Source organism: Leiobunum rupestre, chromosome 5 (assembly GCF_980474605.1).
Source record: "Leiobunum rupestre chromosome 5, qqLeiRupe1.1.hap1, whole genome shotgun sequence".
In the NCBI taxonomy this organism is placed as follows: Eukaryota; Metazoa; Arthropoda; class Arachnida; order Opiliones; family Sclerosomatidae; genus Leiobunum; species Leiobunum rupestre.
This window is the reverse complement of record NC_143388.1, coordinates 18,603,030-18,623,447: the sequence shown is the minus strand read 5'-3', so window position 1 is coordinate 18,623,447 and position 20,418 is coordinate 18,603,030. Positions and strand designations below refer to the sequence as shown.

General features: G+C 35.9%; 1 protein-coding gene across 1 annotated transcript in view; it reads left to right on the top strand.

Moving 5' to 3' along the window:
- Window positions 1-17,885, top strand: part of LOC149943716 (nardilysin-like) — a 57,121-nt gene extending 39,236 nt beyond the window's left edge. Inside the window, exons 12-13 of the mRNA XM_090176162.1 lie at window positions 16,341-16,454; window positions 17,820-17,885. Coding sequence (XP_090032288.1) covers window positions 16,341-16,454; window positions 17,820-17,885 — 180 coding nt within the window. The remainder of the gene's footprint in view (window positions 1-16,340; window positions 16,455-17,819) is intronic.
- Window positions 17,886-20,418: the final 2,533 nt, after the last annotated feature.

The following is a 20,418-nucleotide window of genomic DNA, read 5'->3' as shown; positions in this document are numbered from 1 at the left end:
TTATAATTCTCGACCAATTCAAATTAGGTCAACTAGGTACGATATTCTTTTCGGTCGTCATTAAATCGAGTCTAGATAGCGCTGAGTTTCTTTAAACTGACCTTTTATTTAAAATAATTTATTGAAGACATACGACACTACCAATTTATAAGAATACTCACGCCGATATCCTTTTTGGCCAATATTCCCTATCTAATTGGTTCAATAGGCACCGTAAGAAGCATTTTGTTATCCTTTGCGCGAGCTTCACGGTGAACGTCCTTGATTGTAGCGTAAGCCTCTTGGGGAAACGTTAAAAGAAATGCTCTCGTTCACTGTTCATTTGAGGGTGGACTTTTTTTTTAAATAAATCGACTATACCTCAGGGAAGGCTGAAATTCGATCTAGTGAAGAATAATTGCTATGTCAGAAATCGATGCTCTTTGCGACAACCTCTCACGTTAATCGAAAATTTCTAATACTGGGTATCCAACAAATAGCTGAAGCGAAACGGGAATAATAGGAAAATGAGAAGTTGTAATTTATATAGGTCTACTAAAACTAATTCTACAGAGAAAGGTACAAATCTCCACTATTTCGAAGTATAATTCCATTATTGCTGTTTAAATATCAGAAGCATAGTCAAGATTTTGGTTTGGTGGGACACACAATCGAAGAAAAATTGTACAAACAACCATACTTTTGGGGGGTCACGTGACCCCTGTGCCTTCCTTGGCTACGCCACTGTGAAGGATTAAGGTTAAACTTTTAAAGGAAATAGTTGTGCATCAACAAATCGACTGACAGAAGCGATTTTATGAAGTATAGTTCAAAACCGTGGTACATTATTCTAATTACGCATGGATTTATTTTTTTCTGCGCATAATTTCAAGCGTAAAAGAAATGAATTCTTCTTAACTAAATTTATTTTCGTAAATTTGAAGAATGTTCCTGGTTGTCTGTTGAAAAATCTTGTAAAGGCTCTAGTTCCAAAATTTTCCTGGCCTTTTAATGTTACGTATACGATTTCCACTATAAGAACCATCAATGCTAAGAAGCAACCAGTAAACCAAAACCGCAGGCAATGTAGCAAATCGCTGAAGCCGATATATGTGGGTCGGAATCGACCTTTCCCGTGACCCCTAATCAATTGGTTGCGGGTCGCGTTGAACATCAGGTCGTACTCCCACTTCTGTAGAACGGACGCTTCTCGCAAATGGCCCAGTCTGCAAAACAGGTTAGAAAGTCCAATTACGCATAGTTATAAATTAAAAGTATGTATTGTATCATGAAGAGATATTTTTGCATTTGAGACAAAGAAAAGCATCTTTATGTTACTCAACATATATTGCTTACACTTTGCCATTGACTGTCAAGGACGTCATTAAATTGTTTTGGTGTTTAATAGTTTCATAACTTTAAATTATTTGGAAGGCATAGTAAATTTAGAGCGTTCAAACCTAATTATTCATTGATTTTTATCGTGGAAACACAACGACCTTATGGAAAAACTTTTTAATAGGGTATATATGTCAAGTTGGGTAAAATGACGGCTTATGGCTGAACTATGTTCAGACACTTCGGAATCACATGGTCATTTGTGTTAACTACAAATTAAACCTATTCCTAATATTTTTTGTATCGAATAGAATACTCAACACTCTGTTGATAGCGTTTCGACAGGTGAAGTTTTTCCTTAGTCCTAAGGCGATGAACTCGTAGAAAAGTGGTTCTAAAATACGGTGGAATACTTCCCCTGGAAACCGTTCATCCATCAACCGGATAAAGTAGTTGTAGCTCATTAAGTAGACTGATTTTCCCAGAAATATGTCCTCTAAAGCGTTAAAGCCGTAGAACGGTTTCACAACTTTTCGATACAAGGTGCCATACTGTGTCCTGGTATCCTAAATAAACGAAAAAATAAATTTCGTACTATTCTAAGCTGTATACTAATAAAACCATGGCTGTATGGATAAAAGATAAAAAGTGAAAGATAACGTCAATATTATTTAAAAGGTCTGACGTTAGACGATTAGGTTTATTTGGTGTGGAATAGGCTTCCAAAAAGGTCGTAAACTTGTAATCGGCTGTGGACTTTCAAAGTTGGTTCTCAATTTAAGACCAGTTCTTTTCCACTAAATATATTTATCTATATGTAAAAACACAATTTGGTTATATTTTTTTGGTTCAATGATACAGGATTCAAAATGTATTTTATTTTTCTTCCAATCATTTCAATAAATCATAAAAAATTTGGCGGCATTTCATTTATTTGTAAAGCTCTGCTTTGTGCCACATGCTCGCTAGAAAATCAACTTATTGTTTATTAGAAAAACTACAAATTTCGCTACTTACATTGTACATGATATACTCCCAATACGATGTTCCATTTTGTACTCTAAAATCAAAGCCTCCACTCTCGAATCTTTTGGCCAGTTGTTTCAAGGTTCGAATAACGGCCGGGTTTGAAAAACTAACTGACGTAGTTAGCTGGCTGCTATAAATGATTAGCATGAAGGCCCAGAAAAAAATCCACGAGCACACGAGCCATCTCAAAGTGTAGCTGTATTTGATTTTCACCTTGTTTCTCGCGTTCTCTAATGACAGGTAGCCTATTCTCCATCGATGAAAATCAATCATTAGTAGCCGTTGCTATTTTAACGAAAGTTTCTTACCTTGCTTTAGTATTGATCCAAGCAGGTAAATAAAGAAAAAGACGATGTCATCTCTGTTTTTCCGAGTGATAACATATAGAAGAATAGTGTAAATGACGAAAAGGTATTCTAAGGCAAACCATGTCTAAATGAAAAAAAATCATCAACATTGCGAATAAAAATTACTTCACCGATAAGATATGAATATTTGGCCTGAAGACAGTCCCATGGAGTGGGTTGCTTTGTGTTTATAGCTGGAGATAAACCGTTTAGGGTAGCCTCGTTCTCATCATCTCTACCGCCCGCTATTGAAGTTATACTTGTTTTGTTTTAAATGTTACGTTAATCAATAGTGTTTTAAACTAAACCACGTAGTGTATCATTATGCCCTCACGGTATCATTACCGAAATCAATGGTTTTTTTAGGGAGGAGAGTAAACCTGTAATTTTATCGTAAAAAAATAAAGAAAAAACTATTGTCTCATATCGGAGGTCTAACGGTAATTGGCCCCAAAGCTAGCTAAAAGCTACGATAATCACGTTATTATCGATCGTAGAAATATGTATAGTGTTTGGCCCTTCCTTCGAAACCAGCCTTATGATTGGGCGCGGATTTTCGCTAAATTACAACTATTTAATTTACAAACTGTGTAGATTAAACACCTGCAGTGTGCATACGTGACTTCTTTATTGTCACAAAAATGTCACGAAACATGATTTAATTATATCGGTAATTTGGTTACACAACTCGTTTTCTCCTGTGTTTTATTTAATGCATATGCTTAAATCAAAAATACTTAGGCCTATAATACATTTATAAATATTCAGGTATAATGAATCAGTTGAGCCGATTTTAATTGTTTATCCTCAACTTCAATCAAATAACTACGGTTTCCCTAAAACCTACGTTTTTCGACTTTATTTAGGAAAATATCTGAATATCCGGAAAACATGCCGTTTTCCTTCCCCCTTCTCGTGCCGTGGATAAACTAGACAAAGTTTTCCAAGTATCCTCTCAACACATTTATCTTCCAATGTATATATATTAATTTTAGTAAAATTTTTGCTTTCTTTTAGCTTTTTGAATAATTCAAGGTTACCTACTTAGCACGTAATTCAATCTGCCCAGATGACTTAAATCACAGTATAATTTAACACAAAACCATACCACGCTTCCCTGACTAAGGGTCATAATCCGTAAAGCACAGCGACTTGATGCATGCACATCGTGAAAACCTTCAGTGCGCTGTTATCAGGTTAACACTCGATCGATTCAGTGACCGTGTGGCGAATTTTTAACAATAAAGAATATCATCGCTAAAAGACTCATGCACATCATGGTCTGAATGACGAGTTCTGCCGACTTGCGTTAGATCAAATCTGGGACGGTCATGATTTTATTTCGCGATTTATCATCACTTTATGTATGTGCATTATACAGGGATGTTACCGTCATAACAGCAATGCTGCTGAAATGAGAAGCCTTTTTGGCTTTGCGAGCACCATCATCAGAAAAATTGGCTTGGTAATGTTGGAATTCGGGTCTTAGGGGGTGAGATAAATTTTTAACATTGACCGGTCATCTTTACATAAATCTTTTTGACGGAATTGAAGATGTGCTTGATGAGCTTCTGTTGATGCATTTAATTCGTGTTTGGTAGCAACACGATGGAGAGTTCCCTTATTATGCCGCGGTAGCTCGTCAAGGATTTTAAGAACATTTCCACGGGCACTGGATAGGTCGAGGAAGCCATGTTCATTGGCCAGATAGGTCTCCCAATCTGGCCCTATGAAATGGTATTATGTCAAGAGCCTTTTCTGTTCCGCAGAGGCAGCATTTCGTAACTATTAAGAATTTCGTAAGAAGGATGCTTGTGCTACAATGACACAGGAAATTCAGTTACAAGCACGTAAGACATTAAGATATCGAATGCAGTAAAAGCTTAGATGCTGTCTATGAAGACATTTAAGTATTATGGCGCTATAAAACTTTTTAAGTTGGTTGATTTACAAGTTATTAAACCTATTTTATATTATCGTTTATCGCAAGCTTTATTTGCGGCATTTTTAAAGTAAGGGTGAAACAAACATTTCGTCAGAATCATAAATCATTTGTTTCATATAATTTTTCGTCAATTATTTTTTTACTATTTACATAGTCGTCTCCTTTGACATTTACTACCACAATTCTTTTACCTTCGATGAGGATGGCACAGGGAAAGGAGTTCAAGGTAATCATCAGTACCTCAGTTTTCGTCGTCCCGCTCACAGCTATAAATGGCTAAGGTTGTTTTTCTTAAACATCCACCATTGCCATAATTAATTTTAATCTAGAAAATAACCTGATATCTAAAATTTGCCCAGTGCCTTCCAATGCAAAAGAAAATATATACGAAACGAGCTGGCAACTATCTATCGATTTTTATTATTTTCTTATGGTCTTACGTATAAGTGGAATGGGTTGGAGTAGAACAAGCCTCTGTTATAATTGTAGTTTGGCCGTTTCATGAAGAATGTCGGGTGATCCATTGTGTACGGAGTTGAGAAATCGACCACTTCCAACCTCCCCGCGGTGATCGATAGCGTCGCGATTGCAATATCAATTTCCTGAAAGGAAAAAAATTGCATTGATCCACAAATAAGCCTAATCTTTTTTAGAACACGGAATAAAATTTAGTAAATCGGTTTGGGGCTGTTCGCAAATTAAAAAACGAAAAATATTATTTGATGACTATGAAGATTTTTCTGTTTAATAATAATCAGCTAGGCGAAAATTATGAAAAATAAAACTTTTCAAGTTTTAGACCATTCTTTTTGGTCGGCTTCGACTACGGAGTGACGTAGCCAAGAGCGATTTTCGAATCACACATCATAATTATTTTTCAACTCTTTAATTAATAATAATAATAATAATAATAATAATAATAATAATAATAATCAGCAAGGCTAATAGCCAAGGCCCAAGGCACCCGCTTAGGCCTTAGTCATTAAGCGGCCTTTATAGCCATTAATCCAGGTGGCCGGATTACAATGCGTAGGAGGAGGGTGGCACCAGTTGAGAGCAGTCGTCACGTGGGCTTCCTCCGTCGTCACCTCTCTGGTTGCTCTTTTACAACCAAGTCTTCCGCGGTTAAAACCTATGTCTTACCGATTTTGGAATACTGTTCTTCTGTATGGTCCCCGCATACAGCGGCGGGCTCCCATAAACTTGACATGGTGCAACGGAAGGCTGCTCGGTTTTCGTCCTCAGTGGGCTACGCGTGGGATGTTAGTCTTACTGGGGTCCTTAAAAACATTAACTGGCCAACTCTATCGTCGCGTCGGCGTGTCAAACGTCTTGTCGCGATCAACTCTGTGATTCACAAGTCGTGCGGGGCTCTATCCCAACTGTCCGCGTCAATCTCGCCCTGGAAGCAACTCCCTCGGGGAGCACGTCGCGGGAATACCTTTATTCTTCCTTTCGTGAAGACATTAGTTCGTAAGGACTCTTTTTTGCCTTCCTCTGTAAAAGAATGGAACTTGCTACCGGACCATTTAAAGTGCATTCCTCTTCGCTCGAAATTTCTGCGGGAATTGCAGCGACATCTCGAACTCCAGTAGTAATTTTTTTATTATTGCTCAGTTGATTGTATATACTGTATATATTCTTGTATGTGTTCACTATCACACATTTTATTCCGTATTTCTTTCATACTAGCGTGATGGGCATTGCCTTTTGCTAGTTTCAATAAACTTTAGAACCTTAGTGCTGAGAGACTTATCACAAGAAATGAACCCGCCTCCTGATCCTGATTTGAACCGCTTACATTTTTCTTCTACAAAATCTACCATTAATTTTTTTCCCATTTATTTTCAATCTTAATTTTTAAACCCTAGTTTTTTCATTCGTTTTCGATATTTTTTAAAAATATCGGAGTTTTTGGCCGTTTCCCATCTTTTCTCTATCTTTGTTTATTAAGGCTTTAATTTCGGCATTATCAAATCTGTTTGAATGGATATTTTACAATAGGTAGCTCAGGGAAGAAGGAAGTTCTTTGAACTGTACAATCTTTGTGACGTGCGCTATGGCATGCCGAAGTCTGCAACAAAATCGATTATGAACTCCTTTTGTTATTCAGTTACACGGGAAATCCAACCTATTTATTTAAAATATCTAAGCAGATTTCAAATACTAATGCGTTAATTTTATCGTCAATAGCCCGCCACACTAAAAGATAAAACGCATTTGATTAGGTTTAACATTTATAGTGGGCGTTTGCTCGTTTGTCAAAAGACTACTCTAAATGGACCCTCCTAGTTATACTTATGAGTTCCTCGTAGAACTTACTTTTTTGGATAATAGGCCAACCAAACCGCTCCAAGAATTGTTGGGCAGTCTTACACCGTAATCGTAGTGTATTATTTCTTTAAGAACATATCTAAAAAGGATATCAGAAAATTATTTTTCTTATAAATTAAAATATTAAAAACCTAAATAAATCAATCGAACGTGAAATTGAGTGAGCTTGCAAGCGCCTCCATAATGTTGAATTCCATTCCACTTTCTCCCGAGATCGAGCCATCACTATGTCTCGTCACTCGAAACACGCTGGTCTTGTTAGTAAAATAAATAAATATTATAAGATTATAAACTATGGGAAATTCGAATATTACCGTTAAATTAACAATAAAAATGCTAAGATTTAAAATCCTCTCCTTTACTATTAGGTACATTAAAGTTAATATCTTAGGAGTTTTATTTCCATGCTTCCAAAACTAAGATTAGATTAGAATTCGGTGGTTGTTTATGTATATCTTTGGTTCAAAATTTGTCTATATTGTTTAAAGTCTATGAAAATATGACCTCCAAAAGATACTAGAACCACACAACTGACGGCTTTGTACCCGATATTTTATGGAGGAAGCCTAAAAGCGATTTTTCTTGTGGGATAATACAAAATTATGGTGTCGAAAATGTGAAATATACAGTTTATCATTTATTAGATAGTTTAAAATTAAATATACAGCGTCAAAAATTCAGAGTCGTATTCTATGGGTCCCAATGGATAAACAATGTCTCAAAAATATTGGTCCTTAAGTGTTTCGTTTCAGAGATATGGACTCTCAAATATAACCCCAAAAACCCGCACACAGCCGTAAAACTAATTGGTTTTCATAAAATGTTCAGTGAATTTTTCAACAGTGAATAAATACAATTAAGAATAAGTGGCAAAAAGTTTATTATACGTCTTCTGGATCGTGTTGCACACTTTTCATAGTGCTAGCTGATTGTATTTTCAGCTTTCCCTTAGGAATACCACGAAAATTAAGAAATAAACAACATTTTTATATGCAAATTAGATTTAAATTTGAACCACTGATTTCCCCAGTACTATTGAAGTGGCGAGTATGTTAGTTAATGTTATAGTGATGGTGTAAAAACTCAGATCAAGTTTTCCCAGTTTGTACGTACCAAGCCATATTGTCGTAAAATACAATGACACAATACCATAAAGTCGAGTGGCTAGACTAGATGACCATTTGAACTCGAAGAAGTCAAGAAGAATAACCCGGCAAGAACTATCCGAGTATAATCAATTTAAGCATTTTTACCTCTCTTTGCGAACAATGTTTTTATTTTGCTTTTGATGTACAGGTCTAAAAAATAGATAGCCATTTTGTTTTGAATTTTTTGACGGAACGACCAGGGATGAGACGAAAAAGAGAAAATAGTTAAGGAAACCGTCACATCGTAAGTTTTTACCCCGCCGTACTCTCGAGCCAATCTTCTTTCCCGAACCCAACGCGATAACACCTGGGTGTAGAAAAACGTACACGGTATCGCTTGGGACTATAGTTTTTCCACTACACCAAATTGAAAGAAAGCCTGATAAAATCTACTCACGATTTCTCATGTTTACGAAAGAGTTTTTTTTGTCAAGGAGAAGAAAAGTGTTTATTTTTATTGGAACTATTACACCGCGAAATTATAGATTTTAAACGGTGTGGGATGCCCCGAAGTGACTGAACTAGATAAAGACGGACTCATGTTTTCGTGTAAAATTATTAACCATAATACGAACTTAAAAGAAAGAAATAATCTTGCTCTTTCGAGAAAAGCACTTTATTAGCCGAGTGGTTTGCATTAAAATCTGAATCTTGTAAATGGGACACTGGTGAATGAATAAAAGCAATGTTTCAAATACCCAAAGATTTATTTTTTCATTTTACACACGTATTGGTTAAAATTTTGATTCGTTATTGCTTTTGCTATACACCGTGTGATAGCGTTATCGAACTCGTTCAGAATATTTCTTGTGTCTTCTATCATCCCCCAACAAGAAGATAAATATGACTTTTCAGGGTACCGCAAAGTTTACAAGATTAATAAAACTATTATTGGTAAATTGAAAGGTTAATTAAATGGTGTACCGATATAGTATATTTGCGGGCTTATCCCCGAAATTTACTTTACCTTGTCAGTTAAAGGGGGTAAAAAAGACGAGCAAGGGTGTACCGAAGCGCGTAGTGCATAAGCGCGTCCGTCGCGGGGAATACCGCGATTACATGTGACAACTATATGCGAGAGTAAACTTTGTCTTAGTCCCGGCGATGACAAACGTTATATGTTAAAAGATGGCATCACAACTTTAGCCCAAGGACATTATAAAATAAAAATAATTTTTATGAAAAATTTATTGAGCTTTTGTTACGCATAAATTCAGATATCATACGATCGTTTACAATTTCTTTTCAAAAATTCTTTCTAATACATAAAAAAACTTCACTCCCCGACACAAATTTAAAGCAAATACACTCAATATACACCGAAAGACTTACTGGAATAACCTTGCAATTGATCAGAAGTATACATCACAGATAAGCTGTTTCGCTCTAAAAAATAGTTAATTTTAAAGAGATTTGGACTTTTCCCGAAACTTCGAAGAATGTACAATTAAGTGACTTTGAGATATCATACACGAGTGAGTTCCTCTTACTTCGGAGGTATAAGTGTTCCCAATGCAAAGTAAAGAATATCTGTTCACATTATTGGGAATTTTATACGTGGAGATAACTCATCGGAACAAATTTTTGGAAAATGAGTCTTGCTTGAGTATTTTTCAAGTTTGCTGGGAGTCTTGAGTGAGCTTTGATCGAATAAAACTGCTCTGTTTTGGATTATTTCGACAAAAGTTTGGTACTTGGAAGAGTAAATCACGCTATCTGAATATCATTTCGAGACGAACGCCCCCCTTCTCTATAAGATTGAAACAGTCAGTCGAACTTCCCTAGAGATCGGGAGTTAGGGCGAATACGAAAAGGGCGGTTCCATGGGCGAATTCATCACAACATGATTTTTAGTGACAATCCTTTTTTATCACCGCGACAGTTAGTTTACCGTTTAAAGTGCTGTTGCTGTACTCCACGTGGCGGACGCGCTTTCGCAATACGCACTTGCACTTGCTCGTCTTTTTTATCTCCTTTCGCTGACAAGATAGAGTTCATTTTAGGGATAAGCCGGCAGAATGTACTGTATCGGTATACCATCTCAATCGCCCTTCCATTTACTAATACTATTTTGTGGGTGAACTTTGGGGTTCCCTGAGGAGTCAGTTGAGCGATGGTGGAAGACACTAGAAATATTCGAAACGAGTTCGATAAAGTTATCACGCGGCGTATAGCAACAGCAATATCGAAACAAATTTTGTCGAATTTTAGCGAAGCTATACTTTTGTAAAATGAAAAATTAAATCTTTGGGTATTCGAAACTTTGCTTTTAATCATTCATCCATTGCCCATTTACAAGATTAAGATATTTATACAAACACTCGGCAAATAGAGTGCTTTTCTCGAAAGAGCTAGAGTATTTCTTATTTTTTCGTACGTTTTCCTCCACCCAGGTGTTCTCGCGTTGAGTTCGGGAAAGTAGATTGGCCCGAGAAAACGGCGGAGTAAAAACCAACGATGCGATGGCCAGTGAAGCCTCAGTCGAACATGCTGCCGCGTCCTCAACTATTTTATCTGGCCTCTCAACCCTGGTCCTCCCGTCAAAGAATTCAAAATCAACGACTATAGATTTCTTAGACCTGTAGTTCAAAAGCAAAATAAAAACATGGTCCACAGAGAGAGGTAAAAATACTAGACTGGATTACACTTACATATTAACTGTTCGTGTCGGGTTATTCTTATTGACTTGATACTTCTTCGAGTTTAAATAGTCATCAAGTTCAGTAACTCGACTTTATGTACAAAGTCATTTGTCATTGTATTTTATGACACTATGGCTTTGTACGTACAAACTGAGAAAAACTAGTCTTGGTTTTTCCACAACCACTGTAACATTCATAACCCTATTCGCCCCTTCAATACGGAAATCCGTGGTTCAAATTTAAATATTAAAATGTTGTTTATTTCTTAATTTACGTGGTTTTTGTTCGGTATTATGTGTATCGGACAAAAGTACGCGCTACATGCAGGTGATCAGAAAGCGAGGACGACCAATCAGGATTACAACTCTACTTTTCATCAGGTGGGTAAAGATATGACCGTCAACCATTAATTCATAGAAAGGCCCTGCCTAATACAAGCCTTGAAATTCCCCGCCAATGGTGGGCTAGCTTTGCTAGTTCACCAACCTACGTTCACCACCAAGGTGGTGCGCTAGCTTTGATTGTTCACTACCTGATCCACCCGGTAGTGCAGCCTTGGAAGTTCACAACGCTTTCCACTGGGCTTTCTGTACCCGGCAGGAAGACCCTACTGGCGTATACAATCTAAGAAATAGGGGTGTTTAAAGGTTGTTAAGAAAGTGTTACACCTCGTTCACACCGTTTTAACACTTCCAAAACGGAGTTACTTTTTAAAGGAGTAAAAATAGTGTGACTTAACACTATGGGAATGTTTAAATATAATACCATTTACACTCAATTTGATGAGTCGAACCCAGATTCAACAAATTAACCAAGCAATTAAACCCGTTTTAGCACTCTCCATGGTTTGTGAAACAATATATCCAATAACATGTAAACACACTTTTAATCAGTTATGACGCATCTTTTAAGCGTTAAGAGTTAAATTAACCTTAATAAGTGTTAATAAGCCCTTTTGTTAGAGTTAAATAACACTTTTAAAAGTGTTAATACAACCTTTTTAAGAGTTCAATCACACCTTTAAAAGTGTTAAGATGCCCTTTGTTAATAGTTAAATCACACCTTTAAAAGTGTTAATAAACCCTTTATTTTGAGTTAAATCACACCTTTAAAAGTGTTAATACATCCTTTATTAAGAGTTCAATCACACCTTTAAAAGTGCTAATACGCCCAATTTGAGAGTAAAATCACACATTTACAATTATTAATACGGCCTTTTAATAGTTAAATCACACCAATAAATCTACAACGCCTGGGCCAATGAAATTATCCATAACTCCAAATTTACCCATTGCGCAAAGCGTATCAACATCCGTTAATTCTATATAACAAAGCTAGTCTGAGACGATCAGCCCATACGCCTTAAATAATATCTTCATTGAGGGTGATCACTTAAGAAAAATGCGATGAAGGTATTTTTTGTTCTTAAGCTATCAATAATCAGAGAGTTTTTGATACATATTTTATCTCTCCGTCATTCTGTTTTTTAGCAGATAAGAACACTTTTTGTCGCGCTTGGTTTTCGGTATAAAACGCCCAGGCATGCTTTTTGTCGCAGTTAAAATCACGTTTTAGGTGTAGCCGGTTCGTTGTTGCGTTGCTTTAAATATACTTAACGGAAATTGTCTCTATCATTTTACCGTGGCGCCCGGTTTGCCGTGCTGTAAACTTCAACGCTTTATTCAATGGTTTTTTTTAACAAATAAAAGGTTTCTTTGAACACTTCAAAAATAACATAGTTACACCATTAAAATTTTATTGAGCTCTTATAGGTGCAATGTACCTTTCTAAAAGGCATTTTAACAATTTTATAGGTGATATTTATCTCTTACCAAGTGCATTTACAACTTTGAAAGTGTTATTTTACTCCTTTGAAAGTGTGATTTTACACCTTTGAAAGTGTGATTGTACACTTTTAAAAGACCGTATTAAAACATTCGTGTGTTATTTATCTCTTACTAAGTGCAATTTCACTGTTTAAAAGTGTGCATTTACACCTTTAAAAGTGTAATTTTAATAATGAAAGGTGTTATATAACTCTTTGAAAGGGCTTGGAACTCCTTTACGGGTTTGATTTTACTCTTGAGATGGGTGTATTAACACCTTTAAAGGCGTGATTTAACACTTACAAGGTGCAAAATGACTCTTTAAAGGTGTGTTTTTACACGGTTATTGTAAATATTTTGTGTCACAAACAAAGAATGTTTAAAACGTGTTTATATAGTGTGGAAAAGGAGTTTTAAATCTCATTTTTTACACCGTATTTTTCAGAAATATATCGTGAAGGTGGTAAATAGTGGTTTGATAGCACCGAAAATCTAGTAATAAAACACCCCTAACAGTGTCAAATTTGACTAATAAAAAAGTGTACAAATAGTGTTAAAACAGTTTGAAACAACACCCTAATTTCTTAGAGTGTACCTACAGCCTCGAACTTCCACTGTTCAGGACCCATGTGTGAGGAATCTGCTCCTGGTAAATTTTTGAGCTTGTAGACCATTTCTTTGAGCCCGTCCGTGCAAAAAGCCCTTATCCGCGTTTTGGTTCTTAGAAGATAAACATATTTTTTTTTAAATTCGATTTTTAAAGCATTCGTGAAGCCAGAATGTTATTAATACTTTAAAATTGAATGCATTCCTTGTCAAATTTAATTTACTTCTAAAATAAATGAACTTTTGCCACTTGTTATACATTCAATCGCTTCACTGTTAAAAACCAACTGGCGTACATTTGGGGGGGCGATATCTCTGAAACGAAGCTTTTAGGATCATGTTTATTAGACACTTATTGCTAATTGGGACCCACAGAACACGCCTCTGAATTTTTGACATACTTATCCGTACCAACCTGTATTTGTATAGAAACATTAAAACTTTCGCTATGTTATTGAATTAATTTACGGAAACTGAATTTTAACTGACAAGTCTTATAGGGATTATTGTAAAATATATCATGTACGGCCTTTGTTTTATGCCTGGGTATCTTGGGTCGTACGAAGATCAATTTGACAAAGTTTTCCATGTAGAAACCGCATTGCAAATGTCCTAAAATTCATTATAAAAACTTGCCTCTATGACTCCAACGCTGAATACACTTCCGGTACACGAACCAACCATAATTGATGGGTGATTAGCATAATTTATAGGGGTTCATGGCTTCCAAATAGCCTAACGCAACCAACTTTAAATCAGATATATTATGTTCAACTAGTAATTGAAATGAGTACGGCTACACTGGAAAGTCGTTCGTTTTTCATTTACATTTATTTAATAGAACAAAGCTAACTTTTCTTGTGCAAATATTTGATCTAACGGTAGCGTGTAAAATATTTGATTTTCCTGACTATAATGGAATATATATACACATTTTCAACATTAGAAAGAGAAAATGTCGGATAGAGATAAGGCTTCGAGATAAAACGCTGGTTCTCTGATAAACAGAAACGTCAAACAGGCAAATTTCCGCAAAAAGGTATTTATTTTTTCGTATAAAGTGTACTAAATATTTTTACTTTTTAAGGTTGCTATGAAGTATATGTTGTATAAATTTTCTAAATCAATATTTTGGTTCTATAAAGCACCGCGATTTAAATACACAAGCAGTTTTTTCTATAACCTGTTTCGCCAACCACCGACAGTCGATTTACTATTACTTATTTTGAACTAGCAAAATCAATATTGTAGCTATTTCTGCGTAGCATTATTTCTTAAGCAGTGTAGAAATCTCATATCACAATAAGCATTATAATTAACTATGATAATAGGATTTCAATGACCTGTTAAAATCTAGCTCACTTTGAAATGCTTTGGCACAGTTAAAAATGAGATACACATAAAAAATAATTGAACCCAATCGAGTCCAATAGAAATGGAATGGTAACCAGAACGTCACCGGTTAGAATCCAGCTCGCAGAAAATTGATTTTTCTCAGTCACTCTGCAGTCTGCATGGAGGCATGGGTTATGATTTCCTTGATTAAAGATATATCATATTGGTAGATCTGCCCAAAAAAACTGTAGAATATTGTGAATCTTCAGAATATATTTATTTGAAAGGTTAAAAGATAAAAGAAAAAAAATGGGAATGGATATTGGTTCAACGCAAATGGGTGGGTATAGTTACGTCTTTACTTCAAGTGCAGTTCTTTAATGCGTACGCGAACCATCTTATAGCCTTAAATAAATTAATACTAGACCACTAATGATCCGGGAAAAACTGGTTGTGGCTTGTCGAACTGATTTTATTACGTCACTGCAGTCAGTCCGGCGAAAAATCTTCCTACTTTTAGTCATTATCCCAAAGTTTTACAATGCACATAAGGGTTCTACGGATGATTTTGTAAAGCCAGTAACGAAATTTATTAATCCTTTCATAAAAGTGTACTATTTATTTTGATGGCATTGATTTTGGGAATTCCAAGTCACTTTTAGGTGTGCTCACTGGGCACGTAGGCGTTCCCATTTCCATTGCCAATGTTTACTATTCGCGAGGGTCAGGACCCCCTGGCCAGAGTCCGTCCCTCGAGCTTCGCTTTCTGGGGATTCAGCTCGCTTCTCTCCTCAGGATAAGTGGTTTTCTACCACGTTTCATTTATTCAACCCTTTCGAAAAACCATCGAATATATTGAAGTTTGCCAAACTTTCGTCGTTAGTCATTTTTAAGAAATATATACATATCGTCCAACTGTATACGTGTAAAGTGTAAATACCCATCGCATTTGGATGGGAATTGTGAGAAGAGTGAATTTTGGGCCGTAAGGTCTGCGCGTGTATTGCGATTGTGAGCACCGCGAATTGCCAAAACAAATTTGTATAACGTCATTCGCCATTTTGGGCTGGGTATAAAACGACTAGGACCTTCGAAAGAGCATTATAAGTCGCTAGATGACCTGGGCCTAAGGTGGTGCCTTGGGTATCAGCCTAGCTGATTATTAAGCTGTTTAACAGTCACTCGAACTACCCATTGTTATATGGTTTATTTGGTTATATTATTGTAACCCGTTATTCAAAACTTGGTTCAGTTTTGCTGAATAATAATTTTCAACCTAGAACTATAAGGTAAGCACGTCATAGTACCAGTCTCACCCGATATAACGCGAGTGTTTAATAATAATAATAATAATGTTTCTTTTAATGAAAATAATATGTTAATTTTGCCAACCCTCAATAACTTAGCTTTTGGTTTAAAAATTACTTCTGATTCAAATTCCCCATGACAACCATTTTCTTCTAACTTTATATTCCCGCTAACTGTTCCGAAAAATTAGCCAGTAAACGTCGAGCATATTTAATTAAATCAGGAGGTTAAGATATGCTGATAAGCTTATTGAGCCGAACGTACCCTCCTTTACATACCAGTCCTATTCCGCCAAGTGCCCTCTTTTTCGGACCAATTATTAGCAAACATTTATATCATTTCACTTTTACTTACTTATTCATCTACAGCCTTCTATTTCTAAACATTTTCACTATTTAGAGATGTCTAGATTACGCACATATTAAAATGGTTGTTGAACAGAGGGTAACAATTTTGGCACAATATGACTATTTCGAAAACGTGTATTATTTGTTTTTTTAAAGTGCTCCGTTAGACCAGTACACCAAAGATTGGGAGCATCTTATTTTGATGTCGCTTTAAATGAAAACAATAGAGATATCCTTAGAAACAAGTCACTTATAGTAGGAGTGTTACTGGTAAGTAGTAATTTTTGTTGAAGTTTTTAAAAAACCGGCAATGTAAACTAGTTAACATTTTTTCCATTTAGTAATCATCTAAATTGTTACAAAAGCTGCAAAATATAGTTGTGGCAATTTTAAATTATCAACATTCAACCCAACCAACGAAACCGTATAGAAAATATGTTTTTAACGTCCCAGTATTGAATCGAACCACTTTCTTTAATTTAAGAGTGTTTGAAATTTAAGTTCCATTTTGAACGTGCTTTATTCTTAAAGTGTAGCTCCTTTAGACTGCAAATTGGTAACTATCTACTGCTACGTTGATAAATAAACTTAAACGTGGTTGAGGACTTTTAAGTAGACTTTTGAAAGTAGGAATTTTATTGAGCGTTAGATAATGTGAAAAGAAATCTGTGATAAGACTGTAAATGAAAATAAAACCCAAAATACGTATTATTAACGTGGAAAGTTCGTTACTCGTATATAGGAGATCGGAGATGCCATTTTAAACCTTATTCATATTTCCTTAGAGAAAACGTTCAAAAATAGCGTCCCATATTTAACAAGACGAGAATTTAAGGCACAAGTGGAGCTTTTAATTCATTAAAAATATATTTTCTCTTAGTACCGTCGTAAGCCTATCATAAGGTTCCCATAAGCAAAGGCTTAGGCCAAATTTCTGACGATCACATACCCGTTATTCAGAGGTAGGTATTCAAAATCCGCACCTCCTAGTGGCTACGTCCTCAACGATGCATTTCTGAAATAAATTTCACGAAATGCATTATTAATGCGCACACGCTGTGCTCGAAACGTTTTTAAACTTAAAGCGGTAGCCAAAGCTTATTCACAATTTTATAGCTTTAAAACTTAAAATTAACGCTTATCTTTGCAAAATGATTCATCAGAATCTAAAACTGGCTATGAGAAATAATAGTTGTGTTTCTGAAGGTATATTTTAAAGTTTGAGATATAGACGTGTTTTGTGTAGCATTTATCAACCCAAGCGTGGCTGCTCTATCAAGTAAGAGAATATTTTAGATGTAGAAATTTGGAAAAAGAAGACGTCGCTACTGCCGTATCGTCGTACGTTAATTTTCTTCCTTCCAGGACAATGCTGTTACCATGGGCCCCTATAGTAGACCTTTACTTATGGGGACCTTATGATAGGCTTATGATACCGTTAATAATAGACCAATTGTAACATAGTATATAAAGGGTGTTGTTTTTTTGCTCAAAATTTTTTTTTAACTAAGTTTTTTTTAGATAATTGTAATTCTAATGGTACGTTATACATGCCGGGAAACACTTGCTGACAAAATTTCATTGATTTCGGAAATTATTTTCACGTTTTTCTAAAACTTAATTTTTCACCGCTAGGTGCTGGAGTTAATTTGTCAATGGGAGCGTCAACGAAAACATTTTTCCCTGAAAAACACGACTTGAAAAAGTGAGCAGTTGGGCTAGCTAAAAATGTATTCGCATAGTGTCATAAATTAAATTTATGTTTGTTGGAAAAAGTCGGGTAATTGTTTATGTTGAAGGTTGGGAAGAGACAATAATTAAAGAAGATCTCGTTTTTAAAAAAATCCGTACAATAAATAATTTCCAAAAGAATCAGAAAAATCAATTTATTTAACAAAATGCGACGAAAATTATAAGGGTTCAAATATTCCATCATCAGCTGCGAGAAAAATCAAGTTTTCAAAAGCATGTTCAATCATTTCTGGGGTGATTTCCCGGCAGGCGCTTATAATTCGTTGAGGAAGTTCTTCTAGCGATTCAACATGAGTGGCGTAGACCTTATCCTTAATGTAGCCCCAAAAAAGAAATCCAACGGCGTAAGGTCTGGTGACCTTGGTAGCCAAAGTATCGGTCCATTTCTCCCTATCCACCGTTGCTGAAATTCGTTGTCGAGAAACGCGTTCACGTCTCGTTGGGCTAATGGAATTTCATCGAGCGGCTCTGCTAGTTCGTTTTGTAGCAAATGTAAATAATTCTGCCCATTTAGATTTTGTGGCAGAAATACAGGACCAATAAGACGGTTTCCTACTAAAACCAACCCAAACGTTCAAGCGTCCAAACTGAAATTGATGACGGTGTTCAAACCCCCAAGTGTGGATTTTGGTCTTGCCAAAAGCGATGATTCTGATGATTGTAAGGCCCATCTCTCGAAAACGAATCTTCATTGGAGAATAAAAAAACGTTGCGGATAAATTGAGGGTCGTTATCCACAGAATTCAGCAGCCAGTGGCAGACGTCCAGCTGTCTTTGAGCGTCTCCATCCACTAAACCTTGGTGGAACGTAGCTCTATAAGGATGGTACTTATGTGTACGTAATATTTTCAAATACACATGTTTTACTACACCCCAAATCAGCACTTGCGGCGGAACAACTTTTACGCGGGTATAAAAGGTGCGTTTGACGAAATATCTTTCAAGTGTACAGTACATACTTAGCGCTCATGGGATAATTGCCAATTTTAATAACTAGAAAATACTCAAGAAAAAATTACCATAGTATAATAACAACAAAAATAATAAAAATTAAAAGAATACACATTTAGCTAGCCCAACTTGTCACTTTTCAAGTCGTGTTTTTCAGTGAAAAATTCTTTTAATTTTTTCGAAACAAATAATATTCTTATGTTTTCGATAACGCTCTACAAGTTTCCCATTGACAACGTAATTCCACCACATATCAGTGAAAAATTAAGTTTTGTAAACACGTGAAAATAATTTCCGAAATCGATGAAATTTTGTCCCCCGGCAATTATAACGTATCATAAAATTTCAACTATCTACAAAACACCCTGTATAATATTAGTTAGAGGCGGGCAAAAATTGAGTCATCAAGTGAGCGAGTACTCAATACAGGCTGCACGGTTATATCTCTCTACAAATCGAGCCAGCTCAGGCCGAACGCCGAGAAGTTAACTCGGACACTGATCGCTCACGGCGCGTTGCGCGAGGTCGGCCGATCGACGAGCTAGCCTGCTCACTTTTAAGCACCACGTCCTCTAGCGGCCAAATAGTGCATTCAATAGAAATCGCCGACTCAGATTCCAGAGAGATCTACCCCAGCGATAGAATTAATGTTTTAAAGATGAAGGATGGTTTGTTCAATAACAACCGCTCACTGGGCGGCAGGCCTGCATTTCAAAATACGTGTTTGTTATCATCATTAATTATTTTTTTAATTATTGTAATCAGTGACGGGACAAATATTTTTCCTTAAATTATCATCGATTTGTGTGTAAATTTAGACAAAAAAGCGGAACAGAGGATATATACGAAAATGTACTAACTGTTAAATATCTTTGTATTTGTGTAATTAGTTTAAAATTGTGTATTATTGTTTAATTGAAATGTGTTTATTATTAATTTGTAAAATGTTGTATTTTTTTTAGTGTATTATTTGTTTTAAAAATGGCAATATCCATGGAAAATTAATTCGAGAATTTTCTTTTGTAATAATTTTCTTTTGTAAAATGTATAAACGCGAAAGTGCCAATCTGGGTTTTTCCGTGGCGAAAACGTTGAGCCATCCCTGCCTTGCAAACCCGAAAGACGAAGACCGGATATTGGAGGCAACGGGGGGCGGCTCAATGGGACCGTCCTAGTATTTAGGGGAAATACCCCATCCTTTATAAAAACAGAATGACCAGAAACGTCGTAAAAACTAGGTGAGAGAAAAAGCTCGCTCGGACTCTAAAGAGTCAACCCTCCTAAAGGAGGAATTTTTAGTTCAAAATAAAACTTAACCCTTTTAAAACCAAAAAGAAGTCTCAAATTATCTTAAACAAAATAAGAAAGTAGGCTCGCAAGTAGATACAGTTAAAGATCGCTTTAGGTAATTTAGTCCTATAAAACTCTCAACATAATGGTGCCGAAACCCGGGATCTAAAAGCCAACGTAAGCGAATCAAAACTTGGAAAAAAGAACTGTTTTTCCAACGCGAGCAACGACCACGCCAAAG